General features: G+C 36.4%; 1 protein-coding gene across 5 annotated transcripts in view; it reads left to right on the plus strand.

Moving 5' to 3' along the window:
* Positions 1-24196, plus strand: part of usp43b (ubiquitin specific peptidase 43b) — an 86663-nt gene that overhangs the window by 57203 nt on the left and 5264 nt on the right. For 4 of the 5 annotated variants that reach the window (XM_051888322.1, XM_051888324.1, XM_051888325.1 and 1 more), the window contains 5 exons: positions 34-137; positions 6262-6339; positions 6479-6608; positions 9984-10329; positions 15322-15480. In XM_051888322.1, the coding sequence (XP_051744282.1) occupies positions 34-137; positions 6262-6339; positions 6479-6608; positions 9984-10329; positions 15322-15480 (817 nt within the window). Of the gene's footprint in view, positions 1-33; positions 138-6261; positions 6340-6478; positions 6609-9983; positions 10330-15321; positions 15481-19276; positions 20176-24196 lie in introns of those variants that run through there. The other variant, XM_051888326.1, reaches the window with a different exon arrangement.

Raw genomic sequence — 24196 nt, forward strand, 5'->3', positions numbered from 1 at the left:
TTTTTGATAAAGTCTCCAAATCTTTTTTAACAGAATTTCAGAGTGTTTTTCAAGATCCGTGTTGTTGGGGGATCTCCAACTTATAGCTACTTAAATCCACAAGACGGACGGCCACTTTATCACCCTGCAGTGGACAGGTAATAGTGTGTGTGTGTGTGTGTGTGTGTGTGTGTGTGTGTGTGTGTGTGTGTGTGTACATGGATCAGAACAGAATGTAAGCGAATTTCATCTTTCTCAGAGGTGGCAATAACAGCAATTCAGTTCAGAGGATGTTTGGAAACAGTTTTCTAACATAACAGGTTCTGACATAAGCATTTCATTTTTTATTACACTTCATATATCAAATGAAAAAATTCAGTTCAGCTTTATGTATTATTTATTGTTAGCAGCACCACTTCATAGTGCATACTGTACAGTATTTACAGGTATAGTCATATTAAATTTATTATACATTTTTTATCTTAAACGTCAAAAGAAACCTCTGAGCTGCTGCCAATATCATCCTCATAAGATGTATACAGCCCTTAAGGAGTTTGTTCAATCACACTTGGTTAAATGATGACATCCGCCCTCGAAACCATAGAATAGTCAGCTGCATTTTTAAAGAAGACACTAATCTCATAATCATCTTAACGTCTTCTTACTCATATCCCTGCAGAAATTCTCTTGATGATCAGTAGCGGCTCCTGACCATAAAATTTAGGTTGGGGAGATTTATATTCTAATCACTGAACACACACAGAACACTTTTGGCAGAGGTTGCGTTATTCAGCCTGAGGGTGGCGCTCTAATGTTGATTGACAGGCTTTGGGTACACATGATACTCATATGCTATCTCAGGATTGACTTTATGTAGTATTTATTGTCTCCAAATTGTTTTAAATTGTTACAGGTTGTGGAGGATTTCTGGTGAAGAAAGAAAGTCATGTCTATTCTTTGATGATATGAAACAAACACAACAGAACTACATTTAAAGCTATTCACATGAGCATGTTTAAACTAAAGGATTTATACTTTCTTTAATTTGATACTCTGCTCCACATAGGAAGAACAGATGTGTCAACTAGTTACTGACTTTATGCAGACTTATATACACTGAAGCAGATTGATATCGTCTTGGTCTGAAGCAAGGTTTACGTAAGGTGAAAATAAGCTGTTACGAAAGGACTGCACTGAGCACAGAGAGTGAGGATCCACATGCAGTTTAATAAAAAAAATATATAATCCACAGTCATAGTCCAAAACCAGGTCAAAGCACAAGTTATCAGTCCAAACAACAAAAAACTCCATGGACGAGACATCCAAGACAAGGGAGATATCAGAACCAGGAACAGTGAGACTGCTCAGAAAACTGTCAGTAACATGAAACAAGACTTCATACTGATAGAAAGCCTAGAGGCATATAAACAGACAGAGTTAAAGGGGTCATGAATTGAGAAATCAGCTTTTTCCTTGAGCTTTTGATATATAAGAGGTAAGTTTCAGAACTGAAAACTTCCTTGTTAGTAGAGTTGTTAAAAGTACCGACTTCGGTACCTATCGGTACTGAAATTTTAAAAATGTGACGCTTTGAGCGCTGTTGAGCGGATTCGTAAACACCTCTGATTGGCCATTGTGTTGACATGCTCATTGGATATGTCTGTGATTGACTACAATGATCAACGCACAGGAGTGTTTGAATTTGAAAGAATTTTGAAAGCGGGAGTGTTTGAAAGTAGGCGTCTATCAATGGACTAGTCCGCGATAGATGCCTGCTTTCAAACGCTCCTGTGTGTATCCGTGTAAGCACTTAATGAAGACAACGTATTTAAAATGTTTTTACAGCGTACAATCACAGACATATTCGATGTGCCGTGAATACAATGGCCAATCAAAGGTGTTTACGAATCCGCTCAACAGCGCTCAAAGCGTCACATTTTTAAAATTTCAGTACTGACTAGGTACCGAAGTCGGTACTTTTGACAACTCTACTTGTTAGTCCAATAAAAGCTTTTATTGACACCAGGCCCAGTGAACGACTGATCCTGGAATGTGCCTATCTATGAGGTGAAACGCCGCCACCACAGACGAAATCAAAGCCTACTTCATCGTTGCTACAGTAAGCCCCGCCCACTGGCGTGTTAGTGAGATGAGGAGGAGAGAATAGTGATACAGGACAAAAATAACATTACCTTTCAAAGGATTCTGATGCTGGGAATATGGTTATTTATTTTCAACAATGTGAATGTCTCAGTTGAGGTAAAAAGTTCTGTCATGAAACTCTAAATGCGCAGGCTAATAGGTCCATAACTCAACCTGCTCATTTTACATCATTATCTATAGGACACAGATCATTGGTTCCTGCTGAATTGGTAGCCAATGAGCGTGTGCTCAATCTTCAAATACATGGGTAGCATTTGCCTTAGCAGTGCAGCGCACTTCAGAACCCCTCCACCTTCCCCAGCTCCACCTGTATAGATCTGCTACGGGTAATTCATGTACGTTATATTGTACAGCAGCAGCAGCATGTCTTACTTGCTCACAGCAGCGTGTCGTGTCCCGTACTTGCTCTGCAACAGCAGCAGCAATAATCAACAGCAGCAGCAGTAATAAAAGCAGCAGCAGCGTAGCAGATCTTTTCCACCAAGACCAAACATATCAACATTGTCATACCAAACACTCTGAGAGTTGTCATGACAGAACTTTATTTATTTGTATTTGCGATTTCACTCTGGATTCTTTGGTAAATCAATCGCATTTCGGTGCAGGCTTTCCAAACAGACTTTTACGATATGGACTCGACAGTAATGCAACAACATGTAAGTAACTGTGTTAATTATAATGCCTGATCTGTACAGTCAGATGTCCTTTGTCTATACAGTAAATCAAACCAGTGACTAAACGGTCAACTTCACGTTGTTTCTCTTAGTAGGATGAAAATAATCTGTTATTTAAACGGTGATTAAATTATATAAATAAAGCGATCAAAGAATGCTTCCTTTACAATCGCTAGAGCTGTCAATCAAACAGCGCACGCTGTTATATCTCTTATCTCTTAGTTATATCGCGTTTGCACTGTTAGTTACGATGAAAGCATTCGTTAGTGTGCAAAAATTGAGTTGCAATGACGAGATCACTGCTTTAACGCGCTCAACAACATGTCTGTGATCAGCTGTTCATCAGTGCAACCTTTCACGCCACGATCTAAATATAATGCCATAGATCTAAATGTAATGCAGCACTTTTCACGATTAGTTAACCTTTAGAGCTGTAATAGTAAAAACATGCTAAAAGTTTTCGAGAGAGTAATACTTAGATATTTCAAATGGAAAGATGTTAGCCAATCACAGCAGTGGGTGTTTACACTGAAGTCTCACAGCAGACATGTCCCTTAAAACAGAGCATTCAAATCAGAGGGCTAAAATTAGGGTAGAAAAAAATGTCTTTTATTTCTAAATTATGAACATTTTTTATGTAAAAGCATATTAACATAATAAGTACACCCCAGGAAACATTATAAAACAATAAAACAACACAGTTCATGACCCCTTTAATTACATGATTTAATTACATGATTTAAAGTATTAATGAGCAGAGAATTCTGGGAAATGGAGTCTGGGAATAACTGGTGTTTTGTCCTGTGAGAGTCTATGGTGATCTGCTGGTACATAATGGCATCCACAGCTGACAGGTGTCATTAGAAAACTGGGGCACTGTAGAGCTGGGCAGGACTCAGGCACCCAATGCCATATGTTAAATTTTAATGTATCCTGCTCACTTCTGATCACTGCTCACACTAAAAAAATATTTGTTGCAGAATACTGAACACATTTACATTTTATTATTGATTCAGTTTATATCGAGATATCCCACCTGCCCTTACAGACGAGCCGCGGCTATTGATGATTATCTTGTTCATATTCTATATGTGCTGAAGTTACAGGTTTTTCAATTTTTTAGAGAATTGCCCTTAAATGTTGTAATATGTCATATTGAAAGTGGAAGTGATGTGACGTTGTCCTTGGTGTATATGACTATCATCTTTCAGATGAACACAATCAGAGTTATGTTAAATATCCTGTAATCCATACGGCTACAGGGCATTAAAGGCCTTCTGAAGCAAAGCGATGGGTTTTTGTAAGAAAAATATCCATATTTAAAATTTTATAAACTACAATAACTGGCTTCCGGCAGACGGCCGTATACAAGTCTAGTTTCAGCAGAAGAGTGACCTCTGACCCGACACATGACATATTGATGAATGCGGAAGTGCAAAGGATAGAGCAAAACTACAGAGCCCCGGACATGACATGCTGGAAAAAAATAGTAGGCTAAATCGTGCGCACAATTTAATTTTTCTTGCGTGTCATGTGCGGGGCTCCGTACAAAATACCAGTCATGAATTATAAGTCTAAAATGAGAATTTTAAAAGAGAAATGTTGGAGTACTTCGATAAAGGAGAAGAGGAGCTTGAGTTTGTTGCCCAGCCCTATTTGTTTGAACCGTGAGAGACGTATACTCTCACCTAAACTTATGCTACTCCTACATCCTACGTCATATACCGGAACTCGACTTTCTCATGAACGCGCGGACGGACGTTACCGGAAGCCAGTTATTATAGTTTTTAAAGTTTTAAATATGGATATTTTTCATATAAAAACCCATCACTTCACTTCAGAAGGACTGTTTTAACCCTCTGGAGCCGTATGGATACCGTACCGTATTTTAATGTATTTTTATGATGGATGGATGCACTTTTTTGGGCTTCAAAATCTTGAGCGCCATTCACAAAGCTCGGAAGAGCCAGGATATTTTTTAATTTAACTTTGATTGTGTTAGTCTGAAAGAAGAAAATCATATACACCTAGGATGGCTTGAGGGTGAGTAAATAATGGGATAAATTTCATTTTTGGGTGAACTATCCCTTTAAATCCAAAGGAAGCTTTCCCTGTCACACATGTGCACTACAACAAGCCATCAGAATGCAAGTTAATGTGTTCGCATGTCGTGCAAAAACGGGGTAAGGGGCAAAAATCTAGCTGTATCGATCGGTTTATGCTTAAGCTGTTGATGACCGTACTCAATGAAGGAAAACGGGTTAATGCATTTACATGACCACATGCATTGTCAGCTTATTACGCATAATCAGGTTAAGAACATGCATGTAAACGCACTCTATAGACACTCAGAGGTTACCCTTTTGTTTTGGACCAAAGAAAACAATCAGCAATCAATAGTTTTATTTTTCGTTTTTCTTTTTTTTTTTTTCACTTTAATTTACATTTCTTTATCTTTAGTTTTTGTTTATGAAACCATATTTTTTTAAAGCATTTCACTATATCATGCTCTGATGCTGCGTGATTAGTCATAAAATATTAAATATAAAGTCTCAAATTTTCAAACATGGTGATGATGGTTATGCAGTGGCTTTGGACCTTTTATTTGAAAGCCAGAAATCAAAAAGAAAGCAAAAAATTGTGAGTAAACATGGTACTTTAAAGGATTAGTTCACTTTCAAATGAAATTTACCCCAAGCTTTACTCACCTTCAAGCTATCCTAGGTGTATATGACTTTCTTCTTTCTGATGAACACAGTCGGAGATATATTAATAAATATCCTGACGCACCCAAGCTTTATAATGGCAGTGAGCGGGGTCAGTGAGTATGAGCTGAAGAAAGTGCCTCCATCCATCATAAACATACTCCATACAGCTCCGGGGGGTTAATAAAAGCCTTCTAAAGTGAAGCGATGTGTTTGTGTAAAAAAAAAAATCCATATTTAACAAGTTATGAAGTAAAATATCTAGCTTCTGCCAGACCGCCTTCTGTATTCAACTTACGAAGAAAGTGTAAAACTCTCTCAGTTCAAAAAGCTCACGCTACGTCCTTCCCTGTTCATCGCAGTGCTTCAGAAGGCCTTTATTAACCCCCCAGAGCCGTGTGACGTACGTTTATGATGGATGGATGTGTATGAAGACACTTTCTTCAGCTCATACTCATTGATCCCGCTCACTGCCATTATATTGCTTGGATGTGTCAGGATATTTATTAATATTTCTCCAATTGTGTTCATCAGAAAGAAGAAAGTCATATACACCTAGGATAGCTTGAGGGTGAGTAAAGCTTGGGTAATTTTCATTTGAAAGAACTAATCCTTTAATGAGAATGTACTCTGTACTGACTACTTTTATAGACATCTAAAAATGTGTATGTGTGTGCATTTGTGTATCTGAGAAAACCTCTTTTAACACAATCCCTTTGACTTGGTCTTCATCTCCTCAGAGCTCTAAAGCTGTGCGGCTCAGGTGGACCTCCACATGTGAAGCTCATTGTTGAGTGGGAGCACAGAATCAAAGACTGGTAATGTAATCTTTTACTTCCTTTTGAATACGTGCGAAAATACAGAGCATTCTATCCACACTTCGTTTTAAAGCATATAAAGCCAACAAAACAGGCCTGATGGAACAATGACCTGGGGATACTGTGTGTTTGTGTGCAGTCTGTTTGGTAATATTCAGGAGGAGGTGGTGAAGGACTCTGAAAGCGTTCGTGCTCAACAACAACACCACGTTCAGCAGCACAGCTGCACCCTGGAGGAGTGCTTTGAGCTGTACACCAAAGAAGAACAAGTAAACCACACAAAAACACACAACGACACGACCCAGCCAAGATTAAATTCATGATTACCAGTGTGATGTTGCTTTTACACAATAAACAAGATGTTAATATAGAGTAACTTGCATTTCAGACTAAATTTAACCAGTTAGTTGGTATATTTTTTTTTTCTCCACCTATTAAAGGGGTGGTTCATTGCAATTTCACTTTTTTAACTTTAGTTAGTGTGTAATGTTGCTGTTAGAGCACAAACAGTATCTGCAAAATTACGATGCTCAAAGTTCAAAGCAAAGGGAGATATTTTCTTTTAAAGAATTCTCTGTTTAAGGACTACAACAAACAGCTGGTAGGGACTACAACGAGCTTCTTCCCGGGTTGGTGACATCACTAACCCTAAAATTTACATAAACCCTGCCCCCGAGAACACGCAACAAAGGGGCGAGGCGATTGCAATACAGTACGTAACACAAATGCAATAGCATGTCATAAAAGCAAGATGACAACATGACAAGTTATAACCGTAATTAAAATATACCTGTTCTATCTTCATGCAGCATACCGTTGCAAGAAAAAGTATGTGAACCACTTGCAGAATCTGTGAAAATGTGAATAATTTTAACAAAATAAGAGAGATCATACAAAATGCATGTTATTTTTTAATTAGTACTGTCCTGAGTAAGATATTTCACATAAAAGATGTTTACATATAATCAGCAAGACAAAAAAAATAGCTGAATTTATTAAAATAATCCAATTCAAAAGTTTGTGAATTGGATTATTTTAATAAATTCAGCTATTTTTTTTGTCTTGCTGTGTGTGGTTACCTGGATGATCTACGACTGTTTTTTTTTGTTTTGTGAAGGTTGTTCATGAGTCTCTTGTTTGCTCTTAGCAGTTAAACTGAGCTCGGTTCTTCAGAAAAAATCCTCCAGGTCCTGCAGATTCTTAAGTTTTCAAGTATTTTTTTTGCATATTTGAACCCTTTACAGCAGTGACTGAATGATTTTGAGATCCATCTTTTCACACTGAGGACAACTGAGGGACTCAAACACAACTATTAAAAAAGGTTCAAACATTCACTGATGCTCCAGAAAAAACATGATGCATTAATAGATGAGGGGGGTGAAAACTTTTGAACAGGATGAAGATGTACAAATTTTTCTTATTTCTTTTAAATATCAATTTTTTTCATTTAGTACTGCCCTTCGGAAGCAACAGAAAATACTTGCATGTTTCCCGGAAGACAAATTAAATACAATTTACCTTGATCTTCAAATTCCAAATGTTTTCACCCCCCATCTATTAATGCATCATGTTTCCTTCTAGAGCATCAGTGAATGTTTGAACCTTTTTTAATAGTTGTGTTTGAGTCCCTCAGTTGTCCTCAGTGTCAAAGACGGATCTCAAAATCATTCAGTCACTGCTGTAAAGGGTTCAAATATGCAAAAGATGCTGGAAAACTGAAGAATCTGCAGGACCTGGAGGATTTTTTCTGAAGAACAGAGCTCAGTTTAACTGCTCAGAGCAAACAAGGGACTCATGAACAACCATCACAAAACAAAAAAACAGGTAACCACACGCAGTATTAAGAATCAATGGTTCACATACTTATGAATGGGGTTATTTTAATAAATTCAGCTATTTTTTTGTCTTATGGATTTTATGTAAACATCTTTTATGTAAAATATCTTACTCAGACTGTACTAAATGAAAAATAACATGCATTTTGTATGATCTCTCTTATTTTGTTAACATTTTTCACATTTTCACAAATTCTGCAAGTGGTTCACATACTTTTTCTCGCAACTGTATATTCTCTGGCTCTGTAGGAACTTACAACTGTTCCCACAGGAACGATTTATAGATTATCATGACAGAATATGCTAATCAATGACTTTAAGATAAATAACTCAGCTCACATCAGCTGCATAAATTCATCAATTAACCATTCAGAAACGTCCTGTTGCATTCAAAATGTTGTCACTTCTTGAGTCTCTCCATCATTGTCCGACTCCGTTTTGAACATAAAAAGTTGAACAGTTTCTGACATTTTCAGTGAGTCTGCGTGAGTTAATCGGCGCTGCTAACAGTATTATGTGCTAACAGGAGCTCCTGAAACTCTGCCCCCTTTTGAGAACAGCAGCCCATATGCATTTAAAGGGACACACAAAAAAACGGAGCGTTTTTGCTCACCCTCAAAAAGTGACAAATTTAACATGCTATAAAAAATTATCTGTGGGGTATTTTGAGCTAAAACTTCACATACACACTCTGGGGACATCAGAGACTTGTAAAAGTGGTATTATACCACCCCATTAAAAAAAGTGAAGCAAAGTGCAGTTCAACAAAATGTCAAAATGCCGCTTGGCCAGACCGATCATTTTTAACCTTTTGTAATTTGTAATTTTGAAGTGTTTTTATTACTTTTTTTTTTTTTTTAATTACTATAAATAATAGTATTTAATGAAAATAAATCTTGAAGAGCTAGGCAAGGTCCATTTGCATATTTTGAGCTCATTTTATTTATAGTGCTTTGTATGTTACTTTAATAGCCTGAATGGTCTTTTTCTTCTGTATTTAGTTTTAAGAGAGTTACGTGACTTTTATATTGTTTTTGTTTTCAAAATCTGGAAATACAAGCACTGTTTTCCCTCTCTTCAAGTAACTTTCATTATGTCAGATAAACATGCATAACAGCTGAGATCTGGACATTTTCTGAAACACAATATGATGATTAGGATGTTATCCTTTGAGTCTGAGCAACTATAACAGTAACATTCGCTCTAGTGCAGCAGGTGTTTCTTTCTTTTTGAAACATGACAAATGCAGGAAAAGATTAACAATGGCAAAACTATTGTGCTTTTTATAGTACAATGGGATGGAATCAACACGTAAGAATTACATGCAAATGGTGCTTTCTTCTGTGGAGCACAAAAGGAGGCAATGTGTCTTTTCCATACCGTGAAATCATAGATTGTGCAATAATTCAAGTTTTCAACATTGATAATAATAAGAAATGTTTTTGAGCACCAAATCATCATTAGATTGATTTCTGTAGGATCGTGTGACACTGAAGACTGGAGTAATGATGCTGAAAATTCAGCTTTGATCACAGGAATATATTACCTTTTAAATATATTAAAATACATTTTAATTTGTAAAAATATTTCACAATATAACTGTTTTTACTGTATTTATTTTTAGTATACTTTTATTTTAAAAAACATAAAATGAAATTAATTTCATAAAATTAGTAAGTTTTAGTACGTTCTGACATAGTTGCGATCAAAATAAAATCTGTCAGCACCATTAATTTAGCACAGAAAGCACTCTTTCCTTGAGATGTATATCCTAATTGCATATCCTAATTTTCATCCATGTTTACTTAGCTGGCCCCTGACGACGCATGGAAGTGCCCTCACTGTAAGCAGCTGCAGCAGGGCACGGTGCAGATGAGCTTGTGGACCCTCCCAGACATCCTCATCCTTCACCTCAAACGCTTCCGACAGGTGGGAGAGCGGCGTAACAAGCTCTCCACGCTGGTCCACTTCCCCCTCACGGGCCTTGCTATGGGCCGCCACGTGGTCAAGAGGAGCAACTGTGTCCGTCCGCCGCACGGCTGGAAACAACAGGCCCATCACAAGCCTGAAGCCAGCCGACACACACTGGACTTCCTGTACGACCTGTACGCTGTGTGTAACCATCATGGAGGCATGCATGGAGGCCACTACACAGGTGTGTGAGCAAAAGAGAAATTGTATGTTAACAGTTATCTAAAATTGCCTTTTAGGTAAGGGTGTAACAATACACTCAGCTCACGATTCGATACGTATCATGATATTTTGAACAAAAATTAAAAAATGAAACTGAAATTCAAATTTCCAAAACATTAACAATTTCCAATAACTTTGTTTTACATACAACTTAATAAAGAATTTACAATATTTCAAGATTTAATTGAACCTTCTGTATGTAAATTAACAATTGACTAGGTGTGTTACTGAACAGTATAACTGAATTTTAACACAAAATTAGAATAAGGATAGCTGAAATCTAAGAGAGAACTTCTTAAAGCAGTAAAACAATGGTGACACTAGAATAAAAAAAATATTCATGTTTCTGAACCTGAAAATACAGAATTATACTATACATATAAATGGCATTATGCCCCATTATTGCATCATTATACATTATATTCAACATTAAATATAGTAGTTTAATGTAGTACTGTTACTGAAACTCTATAAACTTTAATTTTTTTCTAAAGCAGTACACTTACGCTTTCAATGTAGGCATTTGTTGAATCTCTTTTACACAGACAAGCCACGCGCGCAGATTATACACTTACATGATAAGAATAAACAATCTAAAACGCTTTGACTCATCATACTACCAAAACTAAACTAAACTGCTTTCACTCCGAGAAGTGCCGCTTTAAGATGATGTTTGCGCTTTCATTTTGAGGAGAGCTGCTCCAGCGCGTCTGCTTCAGATGATCAATGAATAAATCAATACAGTAAGCTGAGTCTTGGTTAAAACTAACACTATATCACGAATCATATTGTTTACATCAACAATACATATCGTCGCATTTTTATCTCGCGATATAAAAATGACACCCCTACTTTTATGAGACAAAATTGATACTTAAATTGTAACTTTGTCGATTTTAAACCCACTTTGTATTGTTACAATGCCCGTAGTATATGTAAATGAACACTCTGTTTACTTGTTCTCTGTGTAGCCTGGACAGAGAAATTCACGTTTATTTATCAGCAAAAGTTTTGACAGCTTCAGGACTTTTCGAAAATTACCCACGGACGGTCAGATCGACAGCGGTTTTAACAACAAAAACGGTCATAGGTCAATTTAACAAGAAAAATACGGAAAATTATTACTATTACATTAGTAAGCTCTTTTCTCAAATATCGCTTCTTACCTTTACTGTTTTTATATATATATATATATATATATATATATATATATATACAGGTGCTGGTCATATAATCAGAAAATATCATCAAAAAGTTGATTTATTTCACTAATTCCATTCAAAAAGTGAAACTTGTATATTATACTTATTCATTACACACAGACTGATATATTTCAAATGTTTATTTCTTTTAATTTTGATGACAACTGACAACTAAGGAAAATCCCAAATTCAGTATCTCAGAAAATTAGAATATTGTGAAAAGGTTCAATATTGAAGACACCTGGTGCCACACTCTAATCAGCTAATTAACTCAAAACACCTGCAAAGGCCTTTAAATGGTCTCTCAGTCTAGTTCTGTAGGCTACACAATCATAGGGAAGACTGCTGACTTGACAGTTGTCCAAAAGACGACCATTGACACCTTGCACAATGCAAGAAACAAAAGGTCATTGCAAAAGAGGCTGGCTGTTCACAGAGCTCTGTGTCCAAGCACATTAATAGAGAGGCGAAGGGAAGGAAAAGATGTGGAAGGAAAAAGTGTACAAGCAATAGGGATAACCGCACCCTGGAGAGGATTGTGAAGCAAAACCCATTCAAAAATGTGGGGGAGATTCACAAAGAGTGGACTGCAGCTGGAGTCAGTGCTTCAAGAACCACTACGCACAGACGTATGCAAGACATGGGTTTCAGCTGTCGCATTCCTTGTGTCAAGCCACTCTTGAACAACAGACAGCGTCAGAAGCGTCTCGCCTGGGCTAAAGACAAAAAGGACTGGACTGCAGCTGAGTGGTCCAAAGTTATGTTCTCTGATGAAAGTAAATTTTGCATTTCCTTTGGAAATCAGGGTCCCAGAGTCTGGAGGAAGAGAGGAGAGGCACACAATCCACGTTGCTTGAGGTCCAGTGTAAAGTTTCCACAGTCAGTGATGGTTTGGGGTGCCATGTCATCTGCTGGTGTTGGTCCACTGTGTTTTCTGAGGTCCAAGGTCAACACAGCCGTATACCAGGAAGTTTTAGAGCACTTCATGCTTCCTGCTGCTGACCAACTTTATGGAGATAGAGATTTCATTTTCCACCAGGACTTGGCACCTGCACACAGTGCCAAAGCTACCAGTACCTGGTTTAAGGACCATGGTATCCCTGTTCTTAATTGGCCAGCAAACTCGCCTGGCCAAGATTTCTAAAAATCCTTTCTTTGTATTGGTCTTCTTAAGTAATATTCAAATTTTCTGAGATACTGAATTTGGGATTTTCCTTGTCAGTTATAATCATCAAAATTAAAAGAAATAAACATTTGAAATATATCAGTCTGTGTGTAATGAATGAATATAATATACAAGTTTCACTTTTTGAATGGAATTAGTGAAATAAATCAACTTATTGATGATATTCTAATTATATGACCAGCACCTGTATGATGTCTTGGTTTCACCGTTCTATTCTGACGGAATTGCTGACACAATATTGTCATGGGTTTAATAGGCTACATGTTTATTAATTTCACGAAATTATATCCTGCATTCAACCATATTATAACAAACTGAAACAAAAATTTTAAACCTGGCTTTTTCCACTGTTCAGATTTTTGTTTTGGAATTGTATGCATCTTAATGCATAATTAGATAATGTCTCATTTGCGTATGTAAACATAACATTTCAGAAAACTTATTATACAAAATAATTGTCATAAAAAAAGAAGTAACATTTGAGCAATAACAATTAGGTATCTACTGATATTAAAATTTTGACCAATACAGATAAGCCAATAATTATTTTCATGTTATGGCCAAAAACCGATAATTTTGTCTATACAATTGTGCCTAAATAAATTAAAAAACAAAAACAATTATTTTAAATGTTACAAGTACAAATTTATGCATCACAATATTATAATGTAAGATGGATATTTGTCACAAGCTCACACCACATGGACTTTCAGTTTGTTTGTTTTCATCAGTCACATGTGCTCCTTTGTTCTGTTTTCCCGCTACAAACCGTCACCATGAACACTGCACTAATCATCACAGCTGTTTGTCATTTGAGTTCGTAAGTTCGTTGAGAATCGTCTGTGTATTTTCAGTTCAGTTGATGTGTCTTTGTCTGGTCTCGTTTCAATTATGGTTGTGTTGCTTGCTTCTCTGTTGGATCGTACCTGTTTGGATTATTAAATTTAACCTGTGTATACTCATCTTCATCTTCGTGTGTAATTACACAACCAGCGCGTTACAATATTCAAGATTACCGATATCAGTGTTACTAAATTATTAGTGTTTTTAAAGATCAAATTTAAGTGAGCATTAGAGGATAGCAAAGGTAATTAACTGTAAAAATAAAAATAAAAAAGAGCATGTGTAAATGTCCAATATCAGCTGATACTGATAAATAATAAAAAAAAAAACTCTAATATTGCGTAGTATCTGAAATGTCCTGATGTAGAAAAACAATCCCTTTGAGCACGTCCACAGATCACATGCGTCCAATGCGATGGGGTTGTTTTGCAGTGTTGCACATGGTGGGATCTCAGTCGGTGGATTTATGGAATCATGATGAGGGAAGAACACTTGAAAATTCTTCAGAAAGTCGCCATATCTTCTATATCCAGGCTCCTGGGGAGAGGATTCACATTACAGTGAAATAATGTGTCACACTTGGCTGCAGTAAAGCTCATGAAGAGAAGGAATCAGTTTTAAAACAGTCTTTAATAATATCTACAGAAAAATTCAAATGAAGTCAGAACGGCAAACACAGCCATACATCAACAAGACCAGACAAACATGAACTGAAAACACAGGAACTTAAATACACAGGCAAAAGAGGTGATGACACTGTGACATAATGACCCAAACAACTGTCAAAGTTCAGCACCAGCTATTTAGGGCAGGAAGCTTGTGTCAGATTATGTAAGGCGATGGTCGGGTCACTTCCGTCCATCTGACTGCAACTGAAGCACAAAATTGAAAAGCAATGGAAAAAGACGGCCAAGTGACATGAGACGGCTCATGATGTTCATCCAGGAGGAATGGAGAAAATATTCCAGATTCGTTTCTGCACAAGCTGCTGGGTAGAACAGGCAGAATTTGCCAAATATAGTAGCTGTCAGAGAAGAAACTCTAATGAAGCTGAAATAATTTAGATACTTCAAAAGACAAGCCAAAATACTATTTTATGTTAGAATTATGTGCTGAATAATTACACTGCATACCCACTTTCTTAATAATGAATCCAGATGGGATGAAATATCATAAGACTGAGAGATCTAGATTAAATGCACACCTCTGTTCAAATGTTTGGGGTTAGTAAGATTTTCTTTGAAAATACTTTTATTTAGCAAAGACACATCAAAAGTGACTGTAAAGACATTCACTTTGTTACAAAAAAACTTTTTCAAATAAATGTTGTTCTTTTGAACTTTCTATTCATTAAAGAATATTGAAAAAAACATTTCTCACCATTTCCAACTGAAAATCATCATATTAGAATGATTTCTGAAGGACCATGTGTTACTGAAGACTGGAGTGATGTTAATTACTGTAATGTTAATAATGTTAATTATAATGTTTCACAGTATTACTGTTTTTACTGTATTTTGGGGAACATAAGAGACCCCAAACTTTTGAACAGTTTGCATGTGCCTCATTAAGTTTTGTTAGATTTATGCTTATGCACATATTTTTTGTAAAATTTACCTTGTTTAGATATTTTATTTATGGTGCAAATAGCTCCTGGTGCAACTATATATTTGAGCATGAAGTAAACAGCATTCTGAATGTAATGAATCTCTGTTTTGAGCAGCATACTGCAGGAACTCAGTGGACGGTCAGTGGTACGCCTATGATGACAGTACTGTTGAGCCGGTGCCTGAGGGGGAAGTGTGCACTCGGGGTGCTTATATCCTGTTCTATCAGAGACGTGATGCCATTCCATCCTGGTCGGCTAACTGCTCACTACAAGGTGAAAACTCATATCTGCCTTACTGTGCGTCCTCGCTACCAAGGGCAAACAAACAGAAAACATCCTAAAGAGTGCATTATCAACAGAATACAAGAACAGTCTTTAAAAGTAGTAGTGTAGTTTTGTTAAGCAGATCATTTCAGCCTGTCCGATGTGCTCTCTCTTTATGAAATTTAACTTTTACACTAAGAAATTTATGATTATGATTGAGTTTGAAAATATGCTGTTAAATTACATTGTTAGAAAGGTCACCTATGGAAGCTTGTTTCCGCCACTAAATAAAAAAGGTGATTGCGACATTTTATCTTACAATTCTGACTTTTTTCTCAGAATTGCGAGATATAAACTCACAATTGCAAGAAATAAAGTCAGAATTGCGAGTTATAATGTCAGAATTGCGAGATATAAACTCACAATTGCGCGTTATAAACTCAATTGCGAGAAATAAACTTGCAATTGCGAGAAATAGTCAGAATTGCGAGATATAATATCGCAGATATAATATAAATTATTATATATAAACTCGCAATTCTGACTTTATTTCTCACAATTTTGACTTTGTAACTCGTAATTGTGTTTATAACTCGCAACTGAGTTTATAACTCGCAATTCTGACTTTATAACTCGCAATTGTGAGTTTATATCTCACAATTCTGACTTTATAACTTGCAATTTTGACTTTATAACTCGCAATTTTGACTTTATGACTCGCAATTCTGACTTTATAACTCACAATTGAGTTTATAACTCGCAATTCTGACTTTATGACTCCCAATTCTGACTTTATAACTTGCAATTCTTACTTTATAACTCGCAATTGTTTATAACTCCCAATTCTGACTTTATAACTCACAATTGAGTTTATAACTCGCAATTCTGACTTTATAACTCGCAATTGTGAGTTTGTAACTCGCAATTCTTACTTTATAACTCGCAATTGTTTATAACTCCCAATTCTGACTTTATAACTCGCAATTGAGTTTATAACTCGCAATTCTGACTTTATAACTCGCAATTCTGACTTTATAACTCGCAATTGTGAGTTTATATCTTGCAATTCTGACTTTATAACTCGCAATTGTGAGTTTATATCTTGCAATTCTGACTTTATGACTCGCAATTGAGTTTATAACTCACAATTCTGACTTTATAACTCGCAATTCTGACTTTATAACTCTCAATTGTGAGTTTATATCTTGCAATTCTGACTTTATGACTCGCAATTGAGTTTATAACTCACAATTCTGACTTTATAACTCGCAATAGTGAGTTTATATCTTGCAATTCTGACTTTATAACTCGCAATTGTGAGTTTATATCTTGCAATTCTGACTTTATAACTCACAATTGAGTTTATAACTCACAATTGTGAGTTTGTAACTCGCAATTCTTACTTTATAACTCGCAATTGTTTATAACTCACAATTGTGAGTTTATATCTCGCAATTCTGACTTTATATCTCGAAATTGTCTTTATAACTTGCAATTGTGAGTTTGTAACTCGCAATTCTTACTTTATAACTCGCAATTGTGTTTATAACTCGCAATTCTTACTTTATAACACGCAATTGCAACTATATCACACAATTCTGACTTTATAACTAAAGTCAGAATTATGAGATAAAAAGCAATTACCTTTTTTATTTTTTATTCAGAGGCAGAAACAAGCTTCCATAGTCACAATTTAAAATGCAAGACTAACTAATTTTATTTTATTTTAACCAAAAATGTATACCACTCCACAGAACACAGAAATCGCTACTAGAGCAGACTTTATTATATTATTATTTATTATTATTTATATTTAATACAAATATAATATATATAATATAATATTTATTATATTATTACATATTTATTATAGAGTAGACTAAACTTTATTTACTATTTATTTTACGCAAAAAAGTTTTTTATGTTTTTTATGTATTTTTATGTTAATATTTTATGTATTTTTTTTTTTTTTTTTTTTCTCAGAAATGTTTAGCAGTAATATTTACTGTATTTTTGATCAAATAAATGCAGCCTTGGTGAGCATAAGAGGCTTCCTTCAAAAGCATTAAAAAATCTTTCCCCAAAATTTTCAACAGCAGTATACAGTGGGTATGGAAAGTATTCAGACCCCCTTAAATTTTTCACTCTTTGTTATATTGCAGCCATTTGCTAAAATCATTTAAACTCATTTTTTTCCTCATTAATGTACACACAGCACCCCATATTGACAGAAAAACACAGAATTGTTGACATTTTTGCAGATTTATTAAAAAAGAAAAACTGAAATATCACATGGTCCTAAGTATTCAGACCCTTTGCTGTGACACTCATATATTTAACTCAGGTGCTGTCCATTTCTTCTGATCATCCTTGAGATTGTTCTACACCTTCATTTGAGTCCAGCTGTGTTTGATTATACTGATTGGACTTGATTAGGAAAGAGACAGAATTGTGGCAAGGCACAGATCTGGCCAAGGTTACAAAAAATTTCTGCTGCACTTAAGGTTCCTAAGAGCACAGTGGCCTCCATAATCCTTAAATGGAAGACGTTTGGGACGACCAGAACCCTTCCTAGAGCTGGCCGTCCGGCCAAACTGAGCTATCGGGGGAGAAGAGCCTTGGTGAGAGAGGTAAAGAAGAACCCAAAGATCACTGTGGCTGAGCTCCAGAGATGCAGTCGGGAGATGGGAGAAAGTTGTAGAAAGTCAACCATCACTGCAGCCCTCCACCAGTCGGGACTTTATGGCAGAGTGGCCCGACGGAAGCCTCTCCTCAGTGCAAGACACATGAAAGCCCGCATGGAAGGACTCCAAGATGGTGAGAAATAAGATTCTCTGGTCTGATGAGACCAAGATAGAACTTTTTGGCCTTAATTCTAAGCGGTATGTGTGGAGAAAACCAGGCACTGCTCATCACCTGTCCAATACAGTCCCAACAGTGAAGCATGGTGGTGGCAGCATGATGCTGTGGGGGTGTTTTTCAGCTGCAGGGACAGGACGACTGGTTGCAATCGAGGGAAAGATGAATGCGGCCAAGTACAGGGATATCCTGGACGAAAACCTTCTCCAGAGTGCTCAGGACCTCAGACTGGGCCGAAGGTTTACCTTCCAACAAGACAATGACCCTAAGCACACAGCTAAAATAACGAAGGAGTGGCTTCACAACAACTCCGTGACTGTTCTTGAATGGCCCAGCCAGAGCCCTGACTTAAACCCAATTGAACATCTCTGGAGAGACCTAAAAATGGCTGTCCACCAACGTTTACCATCCAACCTGACAGAATTGGAGAGGATCTGCAAGGAGGAATGGCAGAGGATCCCCAAATCCAGGTGTGAAAAACTTGTTGCATCTTTCCCAAAAAGACTCATGGCTGTATTAGATCAAAAGGGTGCTTCTACTAAATACTGAGCAAAGGGTCTGAATACTTAGGACCATGTGATATTTCAGTTTTTCTTTTTTAATAAATCTGCAAAAATGTCAACAATTCTGTGTTTTCCTGTCAATATGGGGTGCTGTGTGTACATTAATGAGGAAAAAAAAAAAAGAACTTTAATGATTTTAGCAAATGGCTGCAATATAGAGTGAAAAATTTAAGGGGGTCTGAATACTTTCCGTACCCACTGTATATCTAGCAATGTTTAGCATTATAGTGATGAGGACAAAGGCACAACCAACCTCTTGGTGGCTCCAAGAGCTTTTCTATACAGCTCTCTTCAACATGATGATCTCTCTACATCTTAAGAAGCACATCTTCAGAATCCAAATATAAACATATGACAAATGAAATGATAAATATTCAACACAGGTCCCAAGTCTGCTTGATCACTGTGCAGCCACAACAATAACCTTGGTGATGGATCAGGAACAAAACACTTGGAGGAAGGACGAGCTGCTGATTAGCCTCACAGGGCACAGACATGGCTTTACGTTGCCTGTCACAGGGGGCTGCTCTCACACACTTTCACACAGACACATTGACAAAATTTGGTAACTTTATTTTTCTGCTCAAATGTCTGCTGCTGTTTTCCTTCCTGCTCAATTCCTCTACATTTCTCTAAAATGATGCTATATGATACTTCAACAAATCAAATCTACACAATGATATGATACGTAAATTCATTAAAGTTCTATAAACCTAAAAAATTGTTATGACGACCGCATGTGTCCACTGAAGCAAGCTGAGCGGGCATTTTCAATTCATTCTCTATGGGAGGTGAATGGCAGGGTCGCACATCAAAAAGTCGATTAATGTTCAACTTTATGCAAATGAGAGGTGAAAAAGACAGGGGGGCAGCAAACTGATGTGAGATGAATGCAATGACATCTGCCTGAGCTTCTCCAAATCTGCCTGTAGTGCTGGTGGATTCTGTGGATAAATGTCATTCTTGTATATCATTATATTTAATTCCGAATTTTAATTTGAATGTATTTTGCATGCTTTCTTTGTAGCTACGTTTATGATGTCTGAAACTTGGTAAAGGTTTTGGCACTTTATGTGAACACACACACACAATCATGGACATGACTAGAAAATGTTAAATGGTCCTGAAAAAAAGAAGTCTCATGGTCAAAAATGGCAGCATTGGAAACGAATGGGAAATGAACATCTAGTGAAAACTCTTGGTATTGTGCTCCAAACAAAATCTTACTAATCTTACAGTTTCAGTGCAGCTTCAAAGGGCTTTAAATGATACCAGACGAGGAATAAGCGTCTTATCTAGAGAAACAATCTGTCATTTTCTAAAAAAATAAAATAAAAATGTATATACTTTTTAACCACAAATGCTCATCTTGCACTGCTCTGCAATGTGTCACGCATGACGTAATCACATTGGAAAGGTCACACGTGACGTAGGCAGAAGTACTGCGCAAGTGTTTACAAAGTGAACGTGCAAAAACTAAGTCAAACGCCCTTTACAAAAAAAAGGTAAAACAACGATGTCAGACGATTTTGAAGTTGGAGAAGAAAATGAGATGGAGTTTTTCGCCCTACCGCGATACTTCAGCCTACGTCATGCGTGACCTTTCTAACGTGATTACATAATGCGTGGCGCATCGCAGAGCAGTGCAAGATGAGCATTTGTGGTTAATAGGTATATACATTTTTATTTTATTTTTTTAGAAAATGACAGATTGTTTCTCTAGATCCTTATATAAGACCCTTATTCCTCGTCTGGGATGGTGTAGAACCCTTTGAAGCTGCACTGAAACTGCAATTTGGACCTTCAAACTGTTGGTAGCTTTTGAAGTTCACTATATGGAGAAAAATCCTGTAATGTTTTCCTCAAAAACCTTAATTTCTTTTCCACTGAAGAAAGACATAAACATCTTGGATGACATGGGGGTGACTAAATTATCAGGAACTTTTAATTCTGCAGTGAACTAATCCTTTAAGGTATGCCATAGTGCAGCGAAGCACATTTAAACATGCATATTTTGGTATATTTTTGTAAATGGAAAATGTTTCAAGTGGTGCATTTTAGTGTTAAAGGATTAGTTCACTTTCAAATGAAAATTACCTGAAGCTTTACTCACCCTCAAGCCATCCTAGATGTATATGACTTTCTTCTTTCTGATGAACACAATATAATATATAATATAAATTAATATCCTGACGTATCTGAGCTTTATAATGGCAGTGAGCGGGATCAACGAGTACGAGCTGAAGAAAGTTCCTCCATCCACATCCATCCATCATAAACATACTCCACACAGCTCCGGGGGGTTAATAAAGGCCTTCTGAAGCAAAGCAATGCATTTGTGTAAAGAAAAAAAAAAAAACATATTTAAACAAGTTATGAAGTAAAATATCTAGCTTTTGCCAGACCGCCTTCTGTATTCAACTTACGAAGAAAGTGTGAAACTCTCGCAGCTCAAAACGCTTACGCTGCGTCCTTCGCCTTCCCTATTCAACTTACGAAAAAAAAAAAAACTGACGTGACGCCAGTTCCGTTTTTTTTTTTTTTTGTAACTTTAATACAGAAGGCGGTCTGGCGGAAGATAGATATTTTACTTCATAACTTGTTAAATATGGATTTTTTTTTTAACACAAATGCATCGCTTCGCTTCAGAAGGCCTTTATTGACCCCCCGGAGCCGTGTGGACTACGTTTATGATGGATGGGTGTGGATGGAGACAGTTTCTTCAGCTCATACTCATTGATCCCGCTCACTGCCATTATAAAGCTCAGATGTGTCAGGATTTTTATTAATATTTCTCCGATTGTGTTCATCAGAAAGAAGAAAGTCATATACACCTAGGATGGCTTGAGGGTGAGTAAAGCTTTCATTTGAAAGTGAACTAATCCTTTAGGATGGGATAAGAACAATGGGTCTCATTCACTAAGCATGCGTACGCACACATTTGTGCGTGAAATCTGTGTACGAACGTTTTCACAAACAAATGATAATTCACCAAAAACGTTCATACTAAAATTTATTCTAAATTTACACAAAAAAGTAAGAACTAAGGATTATAACACCTTATAATCATGCTAAAAAGCTATATCTCATCTTATCATGGCTATAATTGGCCTATATTATATTATATTATTTATATATAAAACTATATAATAAATTAATAAATAATACAATTTAATTTCATCCTGCAGAGAGCAACAAAAGGCTGTAAAGGAAATGTTGTGCAGAAGCCTTTATATGGAGATGTTTTGACCATGTTTTATGCAAATGACTAACCTTGAGCATGTGGCTGCTCATTTAGAATAATCCAAATTCACTAACATTAGAACGAGATTAAGAACAAATTCATATGCGTACGCACGTGTTATGAATTAGGTGGAGATTTTTCATGAGAAGTTCTTCCATCCGTACAAATACAAAATAATCCATGCAAATATTAGTGCATGAGACCCAATGTTTCAGTGGGCTGCTCTTCAATGATATATGGTGAATCTTGCATTGTAATAATTTTTTTATATTATCAAAGGTGCCGTAATTAGCCATGAAATGTCATGCAGAGGCCTTAGGTTACTCCATTGTGGTAGTGATTAAAATGTATCTGTTATCAGTAGCTCCCATTGACACACAGTAGAAACAAGTTCTGTGCAGTCTGACTTGAACTGAGTTGAACTCTTTGAACTGTTGTGAACAGCTTCAAGCAACAGTTCAAAATAAAATAACTGAACTGTTGGGTTCACGTTTGTGGAATTAAAGCGATCACCTTCGGTGTTGGCTGATGTGATCAGATTTAGTTACGAAAGTTACGAAATTCACCTCCACACTAGCGTGCCCCAGAGCATATATGGATAAACTTTAAAAAACTCTCAAATACATCTATTTGAAGCTGGTGATGTGCTTTGACAAATAGTTCTCATTTCTTTGTGCTTTGTCAATCCTTATAATATGAAACTTTGCAGCTTAACCTGCACACACACACACACACAGATATTTATATATATGAGCTCTTTTTCTCTGCGTGTCTGATCCAGAGAACATGTTGTTCCTACTTTCCATATCTGACTTAAAGGGATAGTTCACCCAAGAATATGAAAACTCTTTCATGTCGTTCCAAACCTGTATGACTTTGTTTCTTCTGCAGAATATAAATATAAATATAAAAGATATTTTGAAGAATGTTGGGGTCTAAACAACATTGGACCCTAATGACATTCATTGTATGGATTGAGACACTGAGACATTTCAAAATATCTTCCTTTGTATTCCACAGAAGAATAAAGTCATACAAGTTTGAATGACATGAAGGTGGGTAAACGATGACAGAAGTTTCCTTTTTAGGGTCAGTAAGATTTTTTTTTTTTTTTTAAAGAATTTATTCTTTTATATAAGGGCACATTAAATAGATCGTACATGACATTAAAGACATTTGTAATGTTACAGAAGATTTCTATTTCAAATAATTTCTGTTCTTTTGAACTTTCTGTACAGCAAAAAAATACAAGTATGTTAAGCAGCACAACTGTCTTAATATAATAATAATATGATAATAATAATAAATATTTCTTGTGCTGCATTCACGGCACCGCATAATTACCGTAATCTTGAGATGACAACATGTGATGTTATATTCGGAGCTGTTTACATCCTCTGACTGGGAAGTATGCGTTTCTATGGCACCATGATCTACGCCTAAATGAATCTACAGCGGTCAGGTGGTACAGTGGCCGCGTGGTACAAACTGTAATTGCGAGCTCTACAAGGCCGTGAACGCTTTTTACAAGCCAGAATCTCGTAGTTATAGTAATTACAATATGGCATGAACGCACCTTTAGCATCAAATCATCATATTAGAATGATTTCTGAAGGATCATGTGACACTGGAGACTGGTGTAATGATGCTGAAAATTGCACAATATTACTGTTTTTTATTTTTAAATAAATGCAGCCTTGGTGAGCATGAGAGACTTCTTTCAAAAAAATTAAAAAATACCATCCTTCCCACATAGAAACATGTGCCAGTCACATTAATATAAAGGTCTGAATAAAAAGGCATCTTACTGAAAGGTCGTGTCTCAATGCATCGATTCTGTCAACCCATTCTTTCATATTTTGCATGTTTCTAATGTAATTCATTTTTGAAAGTTGATTGCACCAGCTGTCCGCCAGCATCTCACAATCATTTGTATGCATGCCATAATGCTTGTTTGGACCCATTCCATCTCATCTTCATGGGTGTTTAATGGAGATGAGCCTCCCACATACAAAGGCTAGAGCAAAATGAGAACAGGGTTCCTGGTATTTTCATGAAC

The sequence above is a fragment of the Ctenopharyngodon idella genome, chromosome 3 (genome assembly GCF_019924925.1).
Source record: "Ctenopharyngodon idella isolate HZGC_01 chromosome 3, HZGC01, whole genome shotgun sequence".
Lineage (NCBI taxonomy): Eukaryota > Metazoa > Chordata > Actinopteri > Cypriniformes > Xenocyprididae > Ctenopharyngodon > Ctenopharyngodon idella.